Raw genomic sequence first — 20,602 nt, forward strand, 5'->3', positions numbered from 1 at the left:
AGACCATAGGCTTTCCATCCTAGTCATGCAATTATTAATTCATCTTATTTAGTCAACTCCAACACATAGGGAGAAAGTCAAACAAGACTAATCAATCATATCACTATAATAACAAGAATCTATCTCATTTTGTCATCTCCAATATTGGAAGAAGGTATCACATTATCTTCCATGAGAGAAAGTCAAACAAGACTAGTTAACCTCAATCCAAATGTACTAATCAACTCACTAATAGAATTAGCAAAAGATTAGAGTCAATAAAAATCATATTAACTAACAATTCTAGATCACCAACATTAGTTGGATTTTCATGACTCAAGATTGCCTAATTACTCTTTCCAAGCCAACAATGCTCAAAATCTACTCTAACATCCTTCCAAGAATTTTGTCAAACACTTGGAAGGCATAAAAGGAAAGCATAATAAATGACAAGAAATAGTAAAATCTAACAACTACCAATTGCAATTAAACAAGATCAACAATTCAAATCAACAATAAAGAGGACATCAAACATCAATTGCATTAAAGAAAAAATCCAAATCCAACAAGTGTTCATCACTCATGAACAAAGAGGCATAAAAGTAAAATTAACATCACAAACTAAGAGAATGAAGGTGTAGAAGCAAGAATTCATAAAAGAAATGAGATGAAAATATGAAATTGGACCTAGATCTAAGATGAAATTAACCTAATCTAACCTAATTCTAGAGAGAAGAGGGAGTTTCTCTCTCTAGAAACTAAACTACATGATGCTAAGCTACAACCAATTGCTCCCCCTTTGCTTGGGCTTCAATTTTGCATGAAATACACTCAGAAACAGGTTGGAATTGGGCCTGTGATGCTCAGAAATCGCCCCTAGCGTTTTGCCTTTAAGTGAGTCACGTGCAAGTATCGGCGCGTACGCGCCATGTGCGCGTGCGCGTCGATTGGCTATTTCTTCATCTGCGCGGACGCGTCCTGTGCGCGTGCGGGTCTCTCTGCGAAATCACTTTTGTGCGTGCGCGCTTTGTACGCGTGCGCGCCCATTGATGCATTCCCAATTCTTGTTTCCTCATGCATTCTCCACCTTGCATGCTTTTCTCCTCATTTCTTCTATCCAATACTTGCTTTATGAACCTGAAATCACTCAACAAACACATCAAGGCATCGAATAGAATTAAAGTGAGTTAAAATCACCAATTTAAGGGCCTAAAAAACATGTTTTTACACTTAAGCACAATTCAAGAGAGAATTACAAAACCATGCTATTTTATTGAATAAATGTAGGAAAAGGTGATAAAATCTCCCAAATTAAGCACAAAATAAACCACGAAATTGGAGTTTATCAGTCTCAGAAGGGGAATCACTTGCATTAGAATTGTTGCTCTATCCTTCACAACTCTCTTAACCAACACCATTCGGGAGGAATTGAGGTTCTGAGAGATTGTGTGGCTTATGGATAAGAGAATGTGCTCTAACTCTTCTCACGATAATTAGATCAAGAAATTGGCAAGATTGATTGTGATTAGAGAGATTGGATTGCCAAGAAACTAGGATCCAATCAATTTCAATCCGCCATAGATCTACTCATATGATTGAGAAAGGAGTTGAGATCCATTTGATGAATCATTTTCTTTGAATTTTCTCAATTTAGATCTCTTTGATTTTACTTCAATTTAAATTGTTTATTGCTGTTTGATTCCCTGCACCCATTTCCTTTTATAATTCATGCAATTTAAGTTTCACTGCAATTTAGATTCTGCAATTTTACTTTCTTGTACTCTAAGATTCAGTCATTTACATTTCTTGCAATTTAAGATTTAGCTCTTTTAGTTTCTTTCTCTTTAAGTTTCAGAAATTTAAGTTTCTTATCATTTAAGTTTCAAGCAATTTATATTCAGCACTTTAATTTCTTGCAATTTACTTTCTGTTAATCAATTTTCACTCAAATCACCAACTGTCAGCTTGACTAGATTAATCACCCAACTAAATTTGCTCGATCCATCAATCCTTGTGGGATCGACCTCATTTTGTGAGTTTTACTATTTGATACGACCCGGTACACTTTCCAGTTAGTTTGTGCGAAATTCAATTTTCCGCCATCAAGACCGACTACTCGAAGTCGGAACTATAAAAGGAAACTAATAATTCGTAACAAAGTTGCTGAGATCTAAACATCAAGCAAGCTATATTCAACTGCAAAGATGCTCGAGCCCGACCTCCTGAAAAACTCGGACTCAAGCAGGGACATTGTTCATACCCTGACCCAAATTATAAAGTCAGGTCTAATAAAGATAAAAGGCCCAGCCCAAGAAGGTGGCATCTATCCCGTACCCCAACCACTTTGAAGAGGTCAAACACCGACAAAAGGGGCAACTTATGTTTACCTAAGTAAGTAACTATATCCCCAAATCTCTCCAAATATCTCTATCTTCAAATAGATTTTAACAAACTCCCAAGATAAAGGAAAAGATTATCCATCAATTAAGATGGAACTACTCCAACAAAGGTGGTTATCTACTCTACTATAAATACACTGACATCCCTCAGGTATATTCACATTCTAATCTACTAAAAATCTGTCTAAAATCCTTGCTAACTTGAGCATCGAAGTCTCTCGCCCTACTGCCCCCACCTCCTTATGAGGAACTCGGACATGTGGCACCTTGACATTAACAAGTCGGACGCTACCATACAAAAGAATCTGAACCTTACGTTCAGATCCAAATCAACATTTCAAATAACCTTCGAAACAGATTGGTTCCAACAAGTTTCTTATTCTATTAAAATTAATAAATGTAAAATATTAATCAATTTAAATTAGTTAAATAATCAACCCACTTATTCGTCAAAATAAATATTAAGAAATTGAATTCTATTTTATGTTATAAAAATTTATTAGTTAATAACATATTTTTAAATAGAATTTAAATCTACAATAGATTAATTATTATCTTGTCAGATTAAAAAATATCATAAAAACAAAATAAATAAATAAATGTGAACTATTATCAAATATTCAAAGGGTGAAGCACGAATGCCATGTAGGGCCACGTGTTTGGCAAAGAGAGCAAAAACGAAGATCAATCATTGGAGCCGGCCACATCACAAGGCACAAGCTACCTGAAAGTTCTAGATGAACAAGTTTTAAGATTATCGATTTTTCCACTTCAGAGCATTTATGTGTGTATTCAATATTCATACGTTATCATCTACCCCAACCGTGTAAAATAATCTTCTTGTGTTGTGAAATTAGAGCTGTTACTTAAAATGAAACGCTAAATCAAACACACATGCAAAATGTAAGTATATAAAAATTAAAATTATAACTTTATTTCAAGGTTCTGAAAATCGAACCGGTCATCGAACTATTCTAACTACTAGTTTACTGGTTTATAGATTCAACCGGTTCGACCGTGGTGGAACCGAAAAAATCGTTTTTTAATAAAATAATAAATAAAATATCAATAAACACATTAAAACATAATTATAGTCTAATATAGACCCTAAAGTTGTAATTAGACGTCCTGAAAGGCCATTGGGAGCACCTTATATTCCCAACCTAAGTTCTCAACCGTTACCTCACTGATTCTAATTACTACCTACATAAGTCTAAAGTTTTAATATGATTCATTGCTGCATCAAAATATCCCAAACAATTTAACTAAATCATCTATTGTCTGCTTACTGTAATCCAGTACGTGTTCCAGCAAGTCTCTATATGTTAAAAAACATTCTAAATTTTGGTGATGGGACAAATGTAACGCCATCATGAAATCATATACTTGGACTAACATCAAAACAAAATAAGTAAAAAGCTCATCCTAATCCTTAATCTAACATAATTGCAGATCACACAGACAAAAAACTTACTTTCCAGCATCTATAAGAATGTTGAGTTCTTGAGGAGCCCGGGTGACGAACGAGGATAGTAGGGATAATCCGGAGAATACCGGTCCTAGTGAGAGAAAGAGGGAGAGAATTAGGAGAATTCGGTGGGCATTAGTCTGTGCCAGTCCCTGCTCTGGTAGTTCTTCTTTCTCCTCTAATTGCTCCTCCAATCCCTTTAGTACAGACTATTATAGATCTTAAGTAACATATCTGAGAAGGAGGGAATGCAGTAAGGCTCTACCTTTCCTGTTGCTAAAGAGCTAATGAGTTACGTAGCTCATCTGAAGGAATGGAATGGCTGCAGCTGCAGTAGACCAGCTAGAGAACGTATTCTCTTATCTAAGCTTCTTCCCTGCGCATTCGCTCCCCCATCGTAGATGGTTCAGCCACGCCCGGTGTCACGAAATGATTGAGAACTACGACGGGTCAAGCTCATCAGCAGCTCATCAGCAGCCTTTGAAGTTTGAACATACCTACAACAATCATGAAATATAGAAATCTTAACAAAACCCTAAACATTCACTTCCATTGCAGCAAAATCTTAATTATTTTTTCCACAAAGATTATTTTTTTCTTCATTGTACCAAACATTTTTTCAGAGGATTACTCAAGCAGCTAACTCTAGGTATCCCTTCACTAGTTCCAGTCCCTATGAATATAACCTCTGCTTGATCACCAGGTAATTCAACCCCAATATCTCCATTTACAGAAGCTGACAGTAGCAAATAGAATAAAGGCAAAAAATCAACACAAATTTCACTTAATCCCATATCAAATTAAGAATCTAAACAATCCAAAAACATAGTTCTAGCTTCAATTAAATAATATCAGAGTACAATCATGCAATCAAATTATGATAATAAATAAATAAATAAGTGGAACAGAATTGGAGAGTAGTTAGTTTGATAGTTACTGGATTGGAGGCGAGAGTGAATGGGAAGGAGAAGAGAAACGGAAGAGGGAGGGCACCACCGGGAAGAAAAGGAAGAGCGATGAGAAAAGGGAATGGAGGCGAAGGAAGGTGGGAAAAGCCGAATGGAGGGAGCAACCACCATTGTTAAGCAGACCATTTGGCTTCGATGGACGCGCAAACTGAATACTGCAGGGGAAGGAAGTTGCGATGGAGGGGAAGGAAGTAGCGATGGTTGCTACGCAACGGAGGGGAAGGAAGATGCGACGGCGCAACGGTGGCTTCCAAGTTCGCAATTGCGTCGGCGGCGGTAGCAGGAGGTGGAGGAGCTCGGACTGGCTGATTGTGAGAGAGGCAGGAGCGCGTTTTAGGTAGGGGACAGGGGTTAGGGCTGGGGCTGGTAAAGGTTAGGGCTCCAGAGGCTAAAACGGCAACGTTTTGCTGCCCAGCCAAAAAACCAGCCGGGTCACGGTTCGGTTCAACCGACCGGTTACCGGCCGGTTCACCGGTTCAATTCCGGTTTTTAAATTTTGCGGTTTTGTTATTTAACCGAATCGTTTTTCTGTCCGGTTCACGGTTCAACCGGTTCGACCGACCGGTCCGAACCGGTTTTCAGAACCTGCTTTATTTAGATAAGTATGCCTGTGCTTATGCAGGAGTACCGATTAACGCTCAGCAGATCAGAATCGCATGTACGATAACACCGCAAAATAATGACAGAATCAACGAGGATTCTAACGCTACACGTTGCAGCACCAAAATCACTTTTGCATTGCAAAATCATGAATTTCAATTCAATATACAACTATGAGTGAACTGAATTCTTGAGAAACAACCGTTCCAAACAAAAACTTTCCGTATTAAGCTAACGTGGCAGATTAGTCAGCATTTTCCCTAGGCACTGCATTAATGTCGTCTCTCTTTAGATGCGGCTTCTGTTGTCCTTTCATCCATGAAGCCTTTCTCTTGCAATTCATCTTTCAGCCGTTGGATCTCTTGATCCTTGTCTTCTAATTTCTCTTGCAACATCAAAACCTGCAGTAAAACCCACTGAAGTTATGCGTACTCAAGGATTTTCTTTGGTACAATGTACTCAATATTTAGGTTAAGCTCTTAAGCATCTTATATATAACTCCACAAAAGTTCAGCACAAGGAAATTTCAAATCATCATATATTTCTGGGCTTTTATCCAAATATATGGGGGAAGAGGAGATTCTCCCATTATGAACCAACACAAAACAATAAAGTCTTATCTGATTAGGTGAAATCAGTTACATGAATCAAACAACCTAATTGAATTCCACCATGTTTAGCGAGACCGTGCTAGATCTTTCTTGACCAGCAACATAGTACATCCATATAAATGTATATTATATTATTTGTTCCCTATTAGTATTCATCTATATCATAGAGATTTAAGTATAAGCGGACTAAACAAAAATGGTTTACTCCGTCAGAAACTCTGAAGCAAATAGTGTATAATGCAGAGGAGAATATGCAGTGCATTGATATTTTAAAATAACATTAAAGTATGACATTAAAGTATGTGAGTAGGGATAAGCAAAAAACCATTTCATTGGATCTTTCAACGTCGTTTGTCAGTCCGTCCATATGTGTCTGCAGTCCTGTAGTCAAGTTTAGAGGTTACGATTACATAAATTGCTAAGAGTAAATTACCATTTCTACCGATGAAAGTATAGAACGCTGACAAATTTATCCATGAATAAATAAAATTATCATTTCTACCCAAGAAAGAAGAATTTTTGTCAACAAAACTACACGACTCTAAAAACCTATTTGAAATTTCCAAAATACTCTCTAATATAACCTAACTTCTTTTTACTCCACACCATCACTTCTCCAATTCCAAACCTTACCTCCACCCAAATCTCTTTTTTACACATCACCTCTCGTCCACTTCGCCAGCTCTGCCGCCTCCTCCCCCGACGGCCCCCCTCTACGAGTGCCCCATCCACCACGTCGCCGCCAAAGCCTCCAAGAACCTCGACCGCGCTCCCTCCCTCGTCCGCAAGTGCAAGCACCGCTCCATCCTCCGCCGTGTCATCACCATCATCTCCGCCGCAGACTTCCGCAAGGTCCTCTCCCACCTCGAAGCCTCCATCGGTGACATGCGCTGGCTCCTCTCCATCCTTGACGCTGATGGCTCTACCGTGGATGTAGGTGGTGGTGGCAGCATTGTCCTCTCGCTCCCTCCGATCGCCAGCAACGACCCATTCTGTCTTGGGTATGGTCTTTCATTGCTAGTGTTCAAATGGGTCAATTGAACGATAAGGCAGAAGCCGCTAATGAACTTGCTTCGCTTGCAGATGATAATGATAGGAACAAGAAGATCATTGTTGAGGAAGGTGAAGCTCTTGAAAGAGAGTGGTGGTGGTGGAGTTTGGAATTAGGAGGGTGGTGGTGTGGAGTAAAACAAGAAGTTAGAGTTAGGTTATATTAGAGGGTCTTTTAGGAATTTCAAATAATTTTTTAGGATTCGAGGAATTTCAAATAATTTTTTAGGATTCGAGTAGTTTTGTTAACAAAAGTTCATCTTTCATGGGTAGAAATGGTAATTTTGTTTATTTGTGGGTAGATCTATCAGTATTCTAAACTTTTATAGATAGAAATGGTAGTTTACTTAATTGCTAATGCATGGAGATAATATAGTAGAGTAAAATTAGCATAACTTTTGATTCCAATAAACTCCACTTTTATAGGCAAATCTGTTTAGGATTCATCCTAAAAAGGGTCACAGAGGATTAAAATGGCAGAGCATAGAATTTTTTATTTTGAAATCATCCAGCTGCTAACCTTCAAATTGACTTCTCAGTTCGGCATTCTGGTATTTCTGCAATGATAGTTTCATTGCTAACTCTTGTATCTGCAAATCAAGAACAACAAAACATTGAATGGGGAGATGCCAACATCACCATCGACACAGCAATAACCATGCCGAATAAATTATGTACAATTGTACATGCATCAGTAATATTACCTCTAGCAAATAATAGATTATTATGTCATCAGCTCAATGACAACTATATTAGAAACACTGGTAAAGAATCTCATGTATGCAACAAAAAAAATGGGGGTTGGGTTTTTTTTTTTTTTGGGGAGACAGGGGGTGAAGGGACACTTAGAGCGATCAAGAAAATAAGATAACATCACCTTTGCGTCAGTCGCTTGGTTCCCAATCTCCTCATTTTCCTCTTGCAAAGTCTTGCATTTAGCCATAAGCATCTTTCCCATCTTGCTCTGGGGAGTGAAATTGATTGCGGCAATGTTATCTTGCAACTCTTTCATTTTTTTATCCTTCTCCTCGACTAAATTCTAAGATCAAATGAGAACCCATGTAAGAAACAACCATAGAAGTAATCACCATTCACCAATGTAAAAACTGACTAAAACTCGCATGTCTCGTGTGTGTGTGTGTGTGTTTCCCTTACAATATTTAAAGTTTAATTTGAAGTAGTGGATCCTATTGTCATGGATGGTGTACAATCCGGAGTGTCAATCTAGGACCACCTAAGAAGTTCTCCATACTTAAACTGGAAGTTTGCATGAAGCCTACCCTTTTCCACTTTCTCTTTAATCTTGACTCCTTTTTCATTTTGCTACCTCCAAAATACTGAAATCTCTTTAGGTAAGTTCCCCCAGTGAAGAAGGGACTAAAACTACCACTACATAAGACACAGTACATTACTTCTCTCTCATAATGGATAACAAGTTTCTTCACCATATTTCTAAGGTGATACTCTCCCGGAAAGAACTAACAAGACAGCTTGCTCTAACATTTTCCAAGTACAACTCTAGCATGAGCCATAATATCCATCCTGGATTCTATATCTCTGAAAATAACATACTTGACGCAATAGAATTCATAACCAAGTTGAATAACAAACCTTCAAACGAGTAAACTCTTCATGGACAGCTGGATCTAGTAACAGCCTCCTTGCCTGAAAATTAAAATCATGGAACCAAGGACTACCTTTGGGCAAAACTAAGTCAAAATGGAAGGCAATAAGATGCAGCCAAAATTATTCGAAAGCAGCATATCATGAATAGCTCAATAAATAAATAAATAAAAATAAATAAACAGGCAGAAAGTATTGAAAATTGAGTTGCATAAGTATAATAGACCCACTTTTATCAGATCCAATGCAAGTACATTACTCCTCATTTTTTTATAATTATTATTCAAGTTCCAGTAACTGTGTAATCGGGTAATGATACAGAAGATCTATGCCTAGATCCAGTACCAGATTACCAGGGCTGCTATAATTCTATAAAACTTTTTAGTAGAAAGAGGCAGACTAGCACAGTTATTTATCTGGAGTGCAACCATCTTGTCAGCTTATATACAAGATCTAGTGAACATTATATACATGCCATAAAGTGTAAACCTCCTGGGTATATCACTGTTTAAAGGAGAATAATGAACAGAACAACAAAAATAATACATAAAACCACTACAAGCAGGGTAACTTGGAATTAAAACATTGCAGCTTTTCCTATGTACCATGAAAGACTTTAGACACAACCATACTGATGAAAGCACACTAGCAAAAATTATATTATATAAAACAATACCTGTATCGTTGCTGGCTTGAGTTGAGCTTTCAGATCCCGCACAGCAGACTGGAAAAGTTTAGACAGGCAAAAACGATTTAGTGGGGAAAAAAGTTTTCTAAAAGTAGATAAAGTCTTAATACATAACCCTATATCTTTAAAGTGCATGTAGCTTTAAACTTTCTGATGAAAATACGTAACAAGCAATAGGATCAGTTCAAGCTCTTATTGCAATTCAACACTTCATACACCTACACAATACATGATAATTTCTGGCCTCTTATCCTTTAAGGACATTCTACTTTTTCATCAAAAGCATAATACTTGAATATTACAACCAGTTCATTCCAACCCTTCTGCTGTTACTTCATGCTAGTTGCTAAATAGAGAGTATATCCATTATCCAGTTCTATGGTCAGAATAAATAACATGTTACACTGGTATTTATTTTAATGGAAATATAGAAATACAATAGAACAGTAAAAGATAATAGAGGAATTTCGAGAGTCCTCTTCTCTCCTAGCCTAGGCCTTTCCAAGTCTTTTTCCTACCTCTCACCTAATAAGCTCCTCCTTTTATTGCCTTCCCTCAAATTAATTATCATAATTAGCATTCAACTCCTACGATTACGCCTCCCTGATTCTCTCATCTGACTAATCCAATCATCAATTATTGTCACTTATGATTACACATTTCTCCTGCCCTATTATTCCTCCCTTTTGGCTGCCTTTGCTGCTGACTCGGCATTCTCTCTCTCTCCAGGGTATGTAACATAACATTTCTAGGGTATAATGACTTCTCCATACAGCTAACTATTATTAACCAATTAGGCAATTGAAGAGCTCATTTAAATAAATAAATAAATAAGAAAGAAAGAAAGAAAGAAAGAAAGAAAGAAAGAAGCACCACTCCCCAATCTAAAATTCCAAATTCCAATGAAATTTTTCTCAAAGGAAGTGGGTGTCTCCTTCCTTTCCATCTCCTTCTTTTCCAAACAGCCACTTATCAATAAAAAGAATGAAAACAGACCCCTAACTTATAAAGGATAAGTCAATCAATGTTGAGCAGTGTAGACATGATATTTAACTGCCAATCAAGACCGTATGAAAGTCATCATCATCTAAGATTTTACAAGTTAAAAACTTCTGTTAAAGAGCATCGGAACCCTATTTTAAGTATATTACCTACCTTCAACTCTGCTATTTCTTGTTCTCGTTTCGCAAAAGTAACAAAGAATGCACCTTCCTTTTTTTTTGCTTTTTCAAGCTAATAATCAATGAAACAGTGAAAGGAATCAATGAACCCTGATCAATGGATAAAGAAAAATTTTTAAGGGGAAAAAATGAGAGATTCAATTCCAAACCTGCTCTTTTAAAGACTCTTCAGAAGATTTCAGGGCTTGAAGATAGTTAATCGCCAATTTGGGTGCTTGAATGAAGAAAGATAACAGAAGAGATCAGGGATATATTTGAACCAAAGAAGTAATAGAACTAGATCTAGAATAACAATACAAAGGTCACCTGCAAAACACCAGGTATAAACTAACCTGGAGTGGTCCCAGAAGGAATGAAGGGTTCATTCTGAAAAGCTGTGCGCCACTTATGAATTTCAGATTTTGCAGCCTCAAGTTCATTCTGAAATATGGAATGATCTGATCAAGTTTCTAAGAAAAGGAAAAGGTACAATTCAAACTAAGATATCACAATTGAAAATAAAAATAATAGTTAAAAGACACAATTTGAACAAATTATGGCCAGGGCTCTCTGCTAGTCTGCTATGGGAATTTACTCAACCCTAATAGGGGACTCAAACATTAGACACCATATCCCACAACCATCAAATGATCAAAATAATAAACGTGAACCTTTTCACCATGAAGCGTGAAGCACTGAGACCTAGGTAATCCTAAATGCCTAATTTTTAGTATGCCTGTCCTACTCATACCGACTATGTACCCAGTGCCAATTTCTGCTAGGTACATGTGAATAATTGTTGGTCAAACATTACAACAAGCATATGTACCCAAAGGCCTAAATCTAAGTTAGTACTTACAAATAATAAAATTTGACAAGTACACTATTTGGTTTACTTATAAATGAAATAAAACACTACTTCATTTCTTCAAATCTTATTCCTCTTGAGGTATTGCTTTCTTTCCTAATACTTTGATAAAAACTTGAAGTTACAACATCATAAAAATTGCATATAATAATATGCTTCAATTACTTTATTGCTTACTGTTTTACATTTTATATAATATACACACACATACATACCCTATCTCGTGCAAAATGACCATAATATGTAACCATATCTATGCTACATTTTCCTGAAGCATTAATGAATCCAACATTATTACAAACTACAGACCACTTCATCAAGAAGAGAATATCAACTTTGAGTAATTGAATTCATAAAAGTAAGACGTACTTGGCATGTGAGTAGGGTATCCTTACAGTTTTGAAGACTGCCAGAAAAAAAAAGAGTCACGGAAAGAAGTTTAGGCTCAAATTATATCCTCATAGAAATCTGAACACAGTACAACTAACATTTCGTTATACCTCTCACGAAGAGACAATATCATTCCAGTGGTTACACCAGAAGCAGCTTCTTCAGCCTTTGATTTTGCCTGAACCAACAACAAACAGAACAGAGTACAATTTTAGAAAACGAATACCCAACCTTCAACGAGTCATGTACAATTAACGAACGTATTCCATTTTCCACATAGAACATTCTAATTAGAGAACATGTAACGCAGAATCGCATAGAATAAACTAAAGTATAGTGGATTATATTTGATTACCTTCTTGGGTGCGAAAGGGTCATTATCGTAATATTCGTCGTCATAATCAGGAGAGGGCCTCTTCTCCCCAGAACGCGTTCCGGAAAATCCGCCTTCAAAATCGAAGTCTTGCTGCGTTTGAGAAAATTGAAGTGAGGGCCAAGACTCATAGATAGAGTGGGGGAAGAATAAATAAAATTTGAAAAGAAAGAGTGTCTTACATCATCGAAATGAGGAGAGGAAGCCATTGATTTCAAAAACCCTAGATAGGGAAGGAGAAGATCAGAAGAAGCCAAAGCTGAAGTTGGAGTACTTCCAAGTTCTAACTATTACCAGAGTGCGAACCAAACAGGCAAACGCACTATACAGTTACCAAATGAGTGGTAAATTTTAATATAAATTAATTTTTAAAATTTTATTTTAATAGACAAATTAGTTTTTAATTTATATTTTGATAAGTAATTATTAAAATCAGTTTTTAAAATTTTTAAAATTGAATATTTTAATTTAAAAAAATTAATATACAGATAAATTTGTAATTTTTTTTATCAGACAATTTTTTATCTAATTTATTTTTACTATATGTCAACATTTGTTATTATTAACTTAACTTTGTACATACAAACTATGATACTAGTATATTAATACATTTTTTTTTCGTTAAAAACAAGTAACTAGCATATTAATACACTCTTTTCACTAGAAATAAGTAAAATGAATAATGATGCCTTAAAATTTAAATTGAAATATTTTCTTTTAATATAAATATGTTTTTTTAAATAAGACATTTTTTTATTATATTAAAAATAATCTCTAATAATTTTATTAAATATTATTATTATTGAGTGAAATATATGTGTGTGTGTTCCGAGAGTTACCTGAAACGTTGATTTGGGTCTGAACGTGAGGTCCAGATCCCTTGTGGTGGCAGCATCCGACCTCTTTGGTGCCGAGGTGCCGCCTGTCTGAATTCTTCGTGAGGAGGTGAGGGTGGTACCTGCAAGAGACTCCGATACTTAAGTTAGCAATAGCTTAGGCAGGTTTTTAGTAGATTAGAACGTAAATATGCCTGAGGGGTGTCAGTGTATTTATAGTAGAGTAGATAATCACCCTTGTTAGAGTAGTTCCATCCTATATCTTATCTTATATCTTGGGAGCTATCTTTTGAAGGAGATAGAGATTTAGTCACGGCTTCTAGAAGCAGTGACCTGCCGCGTTGGATAAGTGGAGCTGGGCTCCTTGGTACTAACCTTAGCTCATCTAAAATTTCAACCCCAAACATTCAAACATTCATGACCCATATGCAAATTAAACTATTTAACTCAAAGATGAAACTAATTCTAAGTTAACCAAGAAAAACAAAAATGCAATAAACCAAAATTATAAACAAGGAGAGGGTAAGAACAATGTTATCATGGTGGGGTGTTTCCCACCTAACACTTTGGTTTATAGTCCTTAAGTTTGACTTGTTGAGGAGACTCTTGTTAGAGTGGCCTATGTTTCCACTCCTCCTTGAATCTCCATCCAAGCTTGCACTTCATAGGTCCTCCAGGATCCCATGTTTTAGTTTCCTGCTGCCTTCTTGTTGATTTCTATGCTTCAAGTCGGATGGACAAAACCTCAAATTACCCTCGAAGCAACCAAACACTCTACGGAATCCACTCAATTGTGCTTTACACCGTGCTTGAATTCCAATTCTTGAATTGGTTTTCTTGTAGAGCTTTGGACTTCCTTGGCAACCAACACTCCTTTCTCCATGATGAGCAGATAATTTATACGCTTTTTGGCATTGTTTTTATATAGTTTTTAGTATGATTTAATTAGTTTTTAGTATATTTTTATTAGTTTTTAAGCAAAATTCACATTTCTGGACTTTACTATGAGTTTGTGTATTTTTCTGTGATTTCAGGTATTTTTTGGTTGAAATTGAGGGACCTGAGCAAAAATCTGATTCAGAGGTTGACAAAGGACTGCAGATGCTGTTGGATTCTAACCTCCCTGCACTCAAAGTGGATTTTCTGGAGCTATAGAAGTCCAAATGGCATGCTCTCAATTGCGTTGGAAAGTAGACATCCAGGGCTTTCTAGCAATATATAATAAATTATACTTTGCGCGAGTTTTGACTATATAAAATGGCGTCAAAACGCCAGCTCTTTGCTTTGTACTGGCGTCAAAACGCCAGAACTAGCATAAAAGTTGGAGTTAAACGCCCAAACTGGCACCAAAGCTGATGTTTAACTCCAAGTGAAGCCTCTACACGTGTAAAGCTCAATGCTCAGCCCAAGAACACACCAAGTGGGCCTGGAAGTAGATTTATGCATCATTTACCTATTTCTGTAAACCCTAGTAGCTAGTTTCATTATAAATAGGACCTTTTACTATTGTATTTTCATCTTAGAATCTTGGTATCCATCTTTGGAACGTTTTTCCTTAGACTTGGGGGCTAGCCTCTCGGCCATGCCTAAACCTCTATCACTTATGTATTTTCAACGGTGGAGTTTCTACACACCATAGATTAAGGGTGTGGAGCTCTGCTTTTCCTCGAGTATTAATGCAATTACTACTGTTTTCTATTCAATTCATGCTTATTTTTATTCTAAGATATTCGCTTGCACTTCAACCTGATGAATGTGATGATCCGTGACACTCATCATCATTCTCACCTATGAACGCGTGACTTACAACCACTTCCGTTCTACTTAAGATTGAGCGTGTATCTCTTAGCCTCCATTCCGAAAGATCAGAGTCTTCGTGATATAAGCTAGAATTATTGGTGGCCATTCTTGAGATCCGAAAAGTCTAAACCTTGTCTGTGGTATTCCGAGTTGGATCTGGGAAGGGATGACTGTGACGAGCTTCAAACTCGCGAGTGTTGGGCGTAGTGACAAACACAAAAGAATCACTGAATTCTATTCCAACATGATCGAGAACCAACAGATGATTAGCCGTGCGGTGACAGCGCATTTGGACCATTTTCACTAAGAAGACGAGAGGTAGCCATTGACGCCGGTGAAACCCAACATACAGCTTGCCATGGAAAGGAGTATGAAGGATTGGATGAATGCAGTAGGAAAGTAGAGATTCAAGAGGGATGAAGCATCTCCATACGCTTATATGAAATTCCCACCAATGATTTACATAAGTATCTCTATCTTTATTTTCTGTTTATTTATCTTTTTACTTATTAAAACTCCATAACCCATTTGAATCCGTCTGACTGAAATTTACAAGGTGACCATAGCTTGCTTCAAGCCGACAATCTCCGTGGGATCGACCCTTACTCACGTAAGGTTTATTACTTGGACGACCCAGTGCACTTGCTGGTTAGTTGTGTGAAGTTGTGACAAAGTGTGATTCACGTTTGAGAGCTCCAAGTCTTTGGCCATTGTTGATGATCACAATTTCGTGCACCAAGTTTTTGGCACCGTTGCCGGGGATTGTTCGAGTTTGGACAACTGACGATTCATCTTGTTGCTCAGATTATGTAATTTTTATTTTTTATTTTCTTTTCAAAAAGCTTTCAAAAATCTTTCAAAAGTTTTTTTATTATTTGTTTTTGTTTTTCCCAAAACAATTTTCGAAAACCCAAAAAAAATCATAAAATCATAAAAACTCAAAAATATTTCATGGTTCTTGTTTGAATCTAGGGCCAAATTTTAAGTTTGGTGTCAATTGCATGATTTTAATTGTCTTGCAATTTTCAAAACACATGCATTGTGTTCTTGATGATCTTCAAGTCGTTCTTGATGAATTGCCTTGTTTGATCTTCATGATTTATTGATTTGCACTGCATGATGTTCTACATATACATTCTTGCATTCATATGGCCCAAACATGAGAAAGTTCTAAGTTTGGTGTCCTCCATATTTTCTTTCATTAAGAAAACTGAGTTCTTGATGTCCATCTTGATCTTCAAGATTGTTCTTGATGTTCATCTTGACGTTCATAATGTTCTTGCATATATCTTGTGTTTTGACCCAAGAATTATATGTTTTGACTCATTTTGTTGTTTTTTCAAAATTGAAAATATATCTTCTTGAATAAAGGATTTAGTAAAATGAAGATCCAAGAACATAAAACAGAGAAATTACAGAGAAAAAGCTGGGCGTTCAAAATGCCCAGTGAAGAAGGAAAGCTGGCGTTTAAACGCCCAAAACATGCAGCTCCTGGGCATTTAACACCAAGAAGACATTGATGTGTGGAAAACGATCCAACACAAAACTCACTGGCAAGCGTACCGGGTCGCATCAAGTAATAAAACTCACGGGAGTGAGGTCGATCCCACAGGGATTGAAGGATTGAGCAATTTTAGTTTAGTGGTTGATTTAGTCAAGCGAATCAAGTATTGGTTGAGTGATTTTGTATCCAACAGTAAGTAAATAGCAGAAAATGTAAAGGGAGAGGGATGAATTGCAAAAATTAAAGAGAATTGAAAGTAAAGGTGCTGAATCTTAAAGAACAAGAAATTAAATGACTGAAACTTAAAGTGCAAGAAATGTAAATTGCAGTAACTTAAAGTGCAAGAAATATAAATTGCTTGAATGGAAAAGGGATTTGAGGACAGGAAATTCAGAATTTAAGCAAGGGAAATTAAATTGCAGCAATTAATAAAGAAAGAGATGAATTGAAAGTAACTAGAATTCAAACAGAAAGTGAAAATGTAATTGCAGGAGTGATTCAGCAGAAGAACCAAAAAGAGAATTAGATCTCAGGGCTCCAGAGACTAGATAGCAGATTCTAGATCTCAATTGCCTTCCTAGATCCAAGTTCACAAAGCAATTAAAGAGAAATTCAAGATTGCAGTAGTAAAGGAAATGGAATTGAACTCAATTATGCAGTAGAAAAATCAAAGAGATCTTGAAGGGAGATTGAGGCAGAAATTCCTCAATTCTTCACATTCAATACTCAAACAAAACCCAGAAAACAAAACGATCAGAGGAGGAAGAAGTGAATTCTCTCCTCCAATTCTCCAGCCAATTTTGCAGAAAACAGAAAAATGGAAAGTGAGCTCTCAAGTTGACAATGGATGAAAATTAAAATGAAAGTAAGCTCTCTCCAAAAAAAAACTCTCCTTCTAATCCTAACTAACACCTATTTATACACTTTCTATTTTGGATCTAAGAATTTTGAGTGGGCTTTTTGATTTGGTGAAGAAATGAATTAAATTGGATTTTTGATTCAATTTTTAGCCCATGAGAAATTAGCTTCCAAGAAGCTTCCCTGCCCTTGTGGAGGGCAGAGCAGGGAAATTGTGTGATGAAGCATGTTGCGTGCCAAGTGTGGGAGGGCCATCAGGATGCTGCCCTGCCCTTGTGGAGGGCAGGGCAATGTTGTCATGGTGCGGTTAAAATATTTTGCGTGCCAAGTCTTAGACATCATCAGGGCAGCACTCAAGTGGTGCAGCCTCCTTGCTTTGTTAGCAAAGCCTCCGTGTTCGAGACTTGCTAGGAGCACTTTGGCCAATTTTTGGCTTATTTTCCTTACAAGGAGCACTCCTTCCTTCCCTTGGGTCATGGGTTCAAATCTTGTAGCCTTCATTATCAAACTTTTTCTTTGAATTTTTCTTCGATGAAGCCCGATAATGCTCTCAAGGAGGGCAGGACAGAATTTTTCCTTCCCTTGTTTCTTGGCCTAGAATTGTGCTCCGCCCTCAAGGAGGGCAGGGCAGTGAAGCCTTGAATGCTTGGTTCATTATTGTGCTCCCTTGGAGGGCAGTGTGCTCTTGTGGAGGGCAGTGTGGCTTCCTCCCTTCCATGTTGCGCCACACTTCTTCTTCTTTTGCCACACTATTTTTTTTCCTTTGGCCACACTTCTTAAGCCACGCTTCCTTCTTTTCTTCTTTTCTTTACCTACAAATAATCAAAACAGCCAATCAAAGTATCACTAAATTCACAAGGTTTATAAATCAATTAAAAATCAATTAAATTTAGCTTAAACCTTATGATTTAGCATCAATTAAATGGTGGTTGTTTGATTCAAATAAAACATGCAATTCCACTCTAAATTGCTTATTTATAGTGCAAGAAAGTGCATAAAAACTAGTGAAACAAGTGAAATTATCTTGAGAAATGGGTATATGATGACTTGTCATCACAACACCAAACTTAAATCTTGCTTGTCCCCAAGCAAGCATCAAAATTAAGAGGAAATGAAATGAAAAAGAAAAGCATACATATCCTTATTAGGCATATAGTAGAACTTGATTCATGGAGTTTTTATGCAGACAAAGATAACTCAGTTATTGTTTGCTGTTACATTTTCCTCAAAGGCTTACTAAACTTGCTGTTGTAACGTTTACTTTTTGCTTGCTCCCTTGCTAACTTTTCTTTTCTTAACAAGCTTATTATTCTTTGAAGGCTTGGTGTCAAATGTTGCAGTAGCCTTTGGCTTTATTTTTACTCAACATTTCTTCACCACAGACACATGGCTCACTATTTCCTCCTAGGATCATTGATGCCCAACACCTCTTTGGATAACTAAATGTTCTGTATCTAGGTTGCTCTTTATTGTGGACTTTCAATTGGCCATCCCAAATCAGTTGATCTAAGTGGCCAGGTTTTGAAATACCCCTTAGAATTTACTTATCCAAGCATATCCTAGTACAAGAACAACACAGGCATGTGTCCTAGGGTCCAAGCTATTGGTGCCCAGCCTTTATTCTTTGTTTTTCTTGCCACATTGGCTTTTTCTTTTTCCTTTTCTTTCTGTTTTATTTTGTTCTCAAGGGATTTTTTTTACTGATAGGAACCTTTATGACAGCAAGCTAGCTCACACTTCAATGAAAATGACATTATGCAGCCATTATTTCATGAGTTATGCATTTAATCAAACACATATACCACCATTAACTTCCATTCTAACTTATGCAACATTGGATATTTTACTTTCTAATTCAAACATTTCTCTTTTATTCAAGCATATGGGAAACAAAACAAAATTTAAAGCTAAGTGATGAATGACAAGCATTATGCAGATCAGCATACTTAATCAAACAACTTCACTTGCAACTAGATGAATACTTTAGCAAGACATACAAGAATTCCTGAATTAAAACTTTTCACAACAACAAGGATCAAGTGTAAATACAACCTTTTAAGTTGCAGCTTTTCATTCTTCCTCCTGTTGCCTTCATAATGCAAATTGTCTTCAAATGTTGGCTAGTTTTCTGCATAATTCTCAAAAGTTGCTTACATCTCAAGCCCTTAAGTGAATGGTTAGTATGCATGAGTTGAGTATGTCTTTTGGATTTATTTTGGTGTGGGAACACCAAACTTAATTCCTTACCACTGCCTCTGATGCAACAAGTTAACCATATGTGAAACCTTGTGTCCTTGCTAAAGGTTATGGAATTAAAGCTAAAAAGCAGTTAAATAGTTGAATAATTTGTCTGATTGCTTGGAGCTAGCATTGTGCAGGAAGTGAGAATGTTCTTTTAAATGAGATTTTGGTGGAACACCAAACTTAGAATCCTTCATTCTCCCTTAAATTATTTTGATGTGCAACACCAAACTTAGCTCCTTGCATTACAAACCAATTATTCAACCTTCTTATTGAAATAAGCTAGAAAAAGGAAACTACCTCAGGTTGGGTTGCCTCCCAACAAGCGCTTCTTTATTGTCATTAGCTTGACATCCTCCATTCTTTGATCATGGAGGCTAAAAATCATAGTGCCTCAGCTTTTCACCTCTTATTGTGAACTTCCTTCCAATCTCCTCTTTGATGATCTCTAGGTGTTCAAGTGAAAGGACCCGGTTCATAGTGTAGTATTCAGATAATTGTGGAGACACCTTCATTGGTTGGGTGTTTAACACCACTTTTTCCCTGGTGAAAAGCCTTCAGTAGGGATCTTCTTATTTCTCCACCCTCTTGGCCTCTTCTTCTTTTCTTTCTCAAGAGATACTCCCTGCCTTGGTGATTCTTTATCTGGGATGCTGAATTTCTCATCTGGGGGTTTTGGATCTAGTTCCTCCTTGACTTCTTTGGTTTGTTGCACCATTTTTACTGCTTTCAAGCATGGATTTAGAAGTCTTGGAGTTAACTCATTGATTGCCTCCTTCAAACTTTGATCTCTGGCCTTATCCTTCATAAAATCTTCTTCTTGAATGGGTTCAAGCAAGGTTTTAAAAACATAGAATGCTAGATGCTTATCATGCACTCTCAGCAACAATTCCCCTTTTTCCACAACTATCAATGCTCTGCCCATAGCTAGGAAAGGCCTTCCCAGGATGATGGGAGTGTCAGGGTCCTCTTCTATATCTGAGATAACAAAGTCAGCAGGGAGAAAGAATTTTTCCACTTTTACCAACACATTCTCCACAACTCCCGTGCTTGCTTAGTGGATTTGTCAGCCATTTGGAGAACTATTCGTGTGGACTTCAGCTCAGAAATTTTAAGTTTTCTCATTAGAGACAAAGGCATCAAGTTTATGCTTGCACCGAGGTCACAGAATGACTTCTCAATTGTT

At 36.8% G+C, this 20,602-nt stretch overlaps 1 protein-coding gene across 1 annotated transcript; it reads right to left on the reverse strand.

Moving 5' to 3' along the window:
• Positions 1–5,505: 5,505 nt before the first annotated feature.
• LOC130941361 (FKBP12-interacting protein of 37 kDa-like) lies at positions 5,506–12,505 on the reverse strand. Its single transcript, XM_057869842.1, has 13 exons — positions 12,360–12,505; positions 12,160–12,270; positions 11,915–11,982; positions 11,784–11,820; positions 10,900–10,987; positions 10,717–10,781; positions 10,542–10,619; positions 9,375–9,422; positions 8,687–8,740; positions 7,953–8,114; positions 7,596–7,665; positions 6,351–6,406; positions 5,506–5,815 (listed from the first exon to the last, which is right to left on the reverse strand). The coding sequence occupies exons 1-13, from the start codon at positions 12,384–12,386 to the stop codon at positions 5,687–5,689; spliced, it is 993 nt and encodes a 330-aa protein (XP_057725825.1). The 5' UTR covers positions 12,387–12,505; the 3' UTR covers positions 5,506–5,686.
• Between the last annotated feature and the right edge of the window lie 8,097 nt (positions 12,506–20,602).

The sequence above is a fragment of the Arachis stenosperma genome, chromosome 1, assembly GCF_014773155.1.
Source record: "Arachis stenosperma cultivar V10309 chromosome 1, arast.V10309.gnm1.PFL2, whole genome shotgun sequence".
Lineage (NCBI taxonomy): Eukaryota > Viridiplantae > Streptophyta > Magnoliopsida > Fabales > Fabaceae > Arachis > Arachis stenosperma.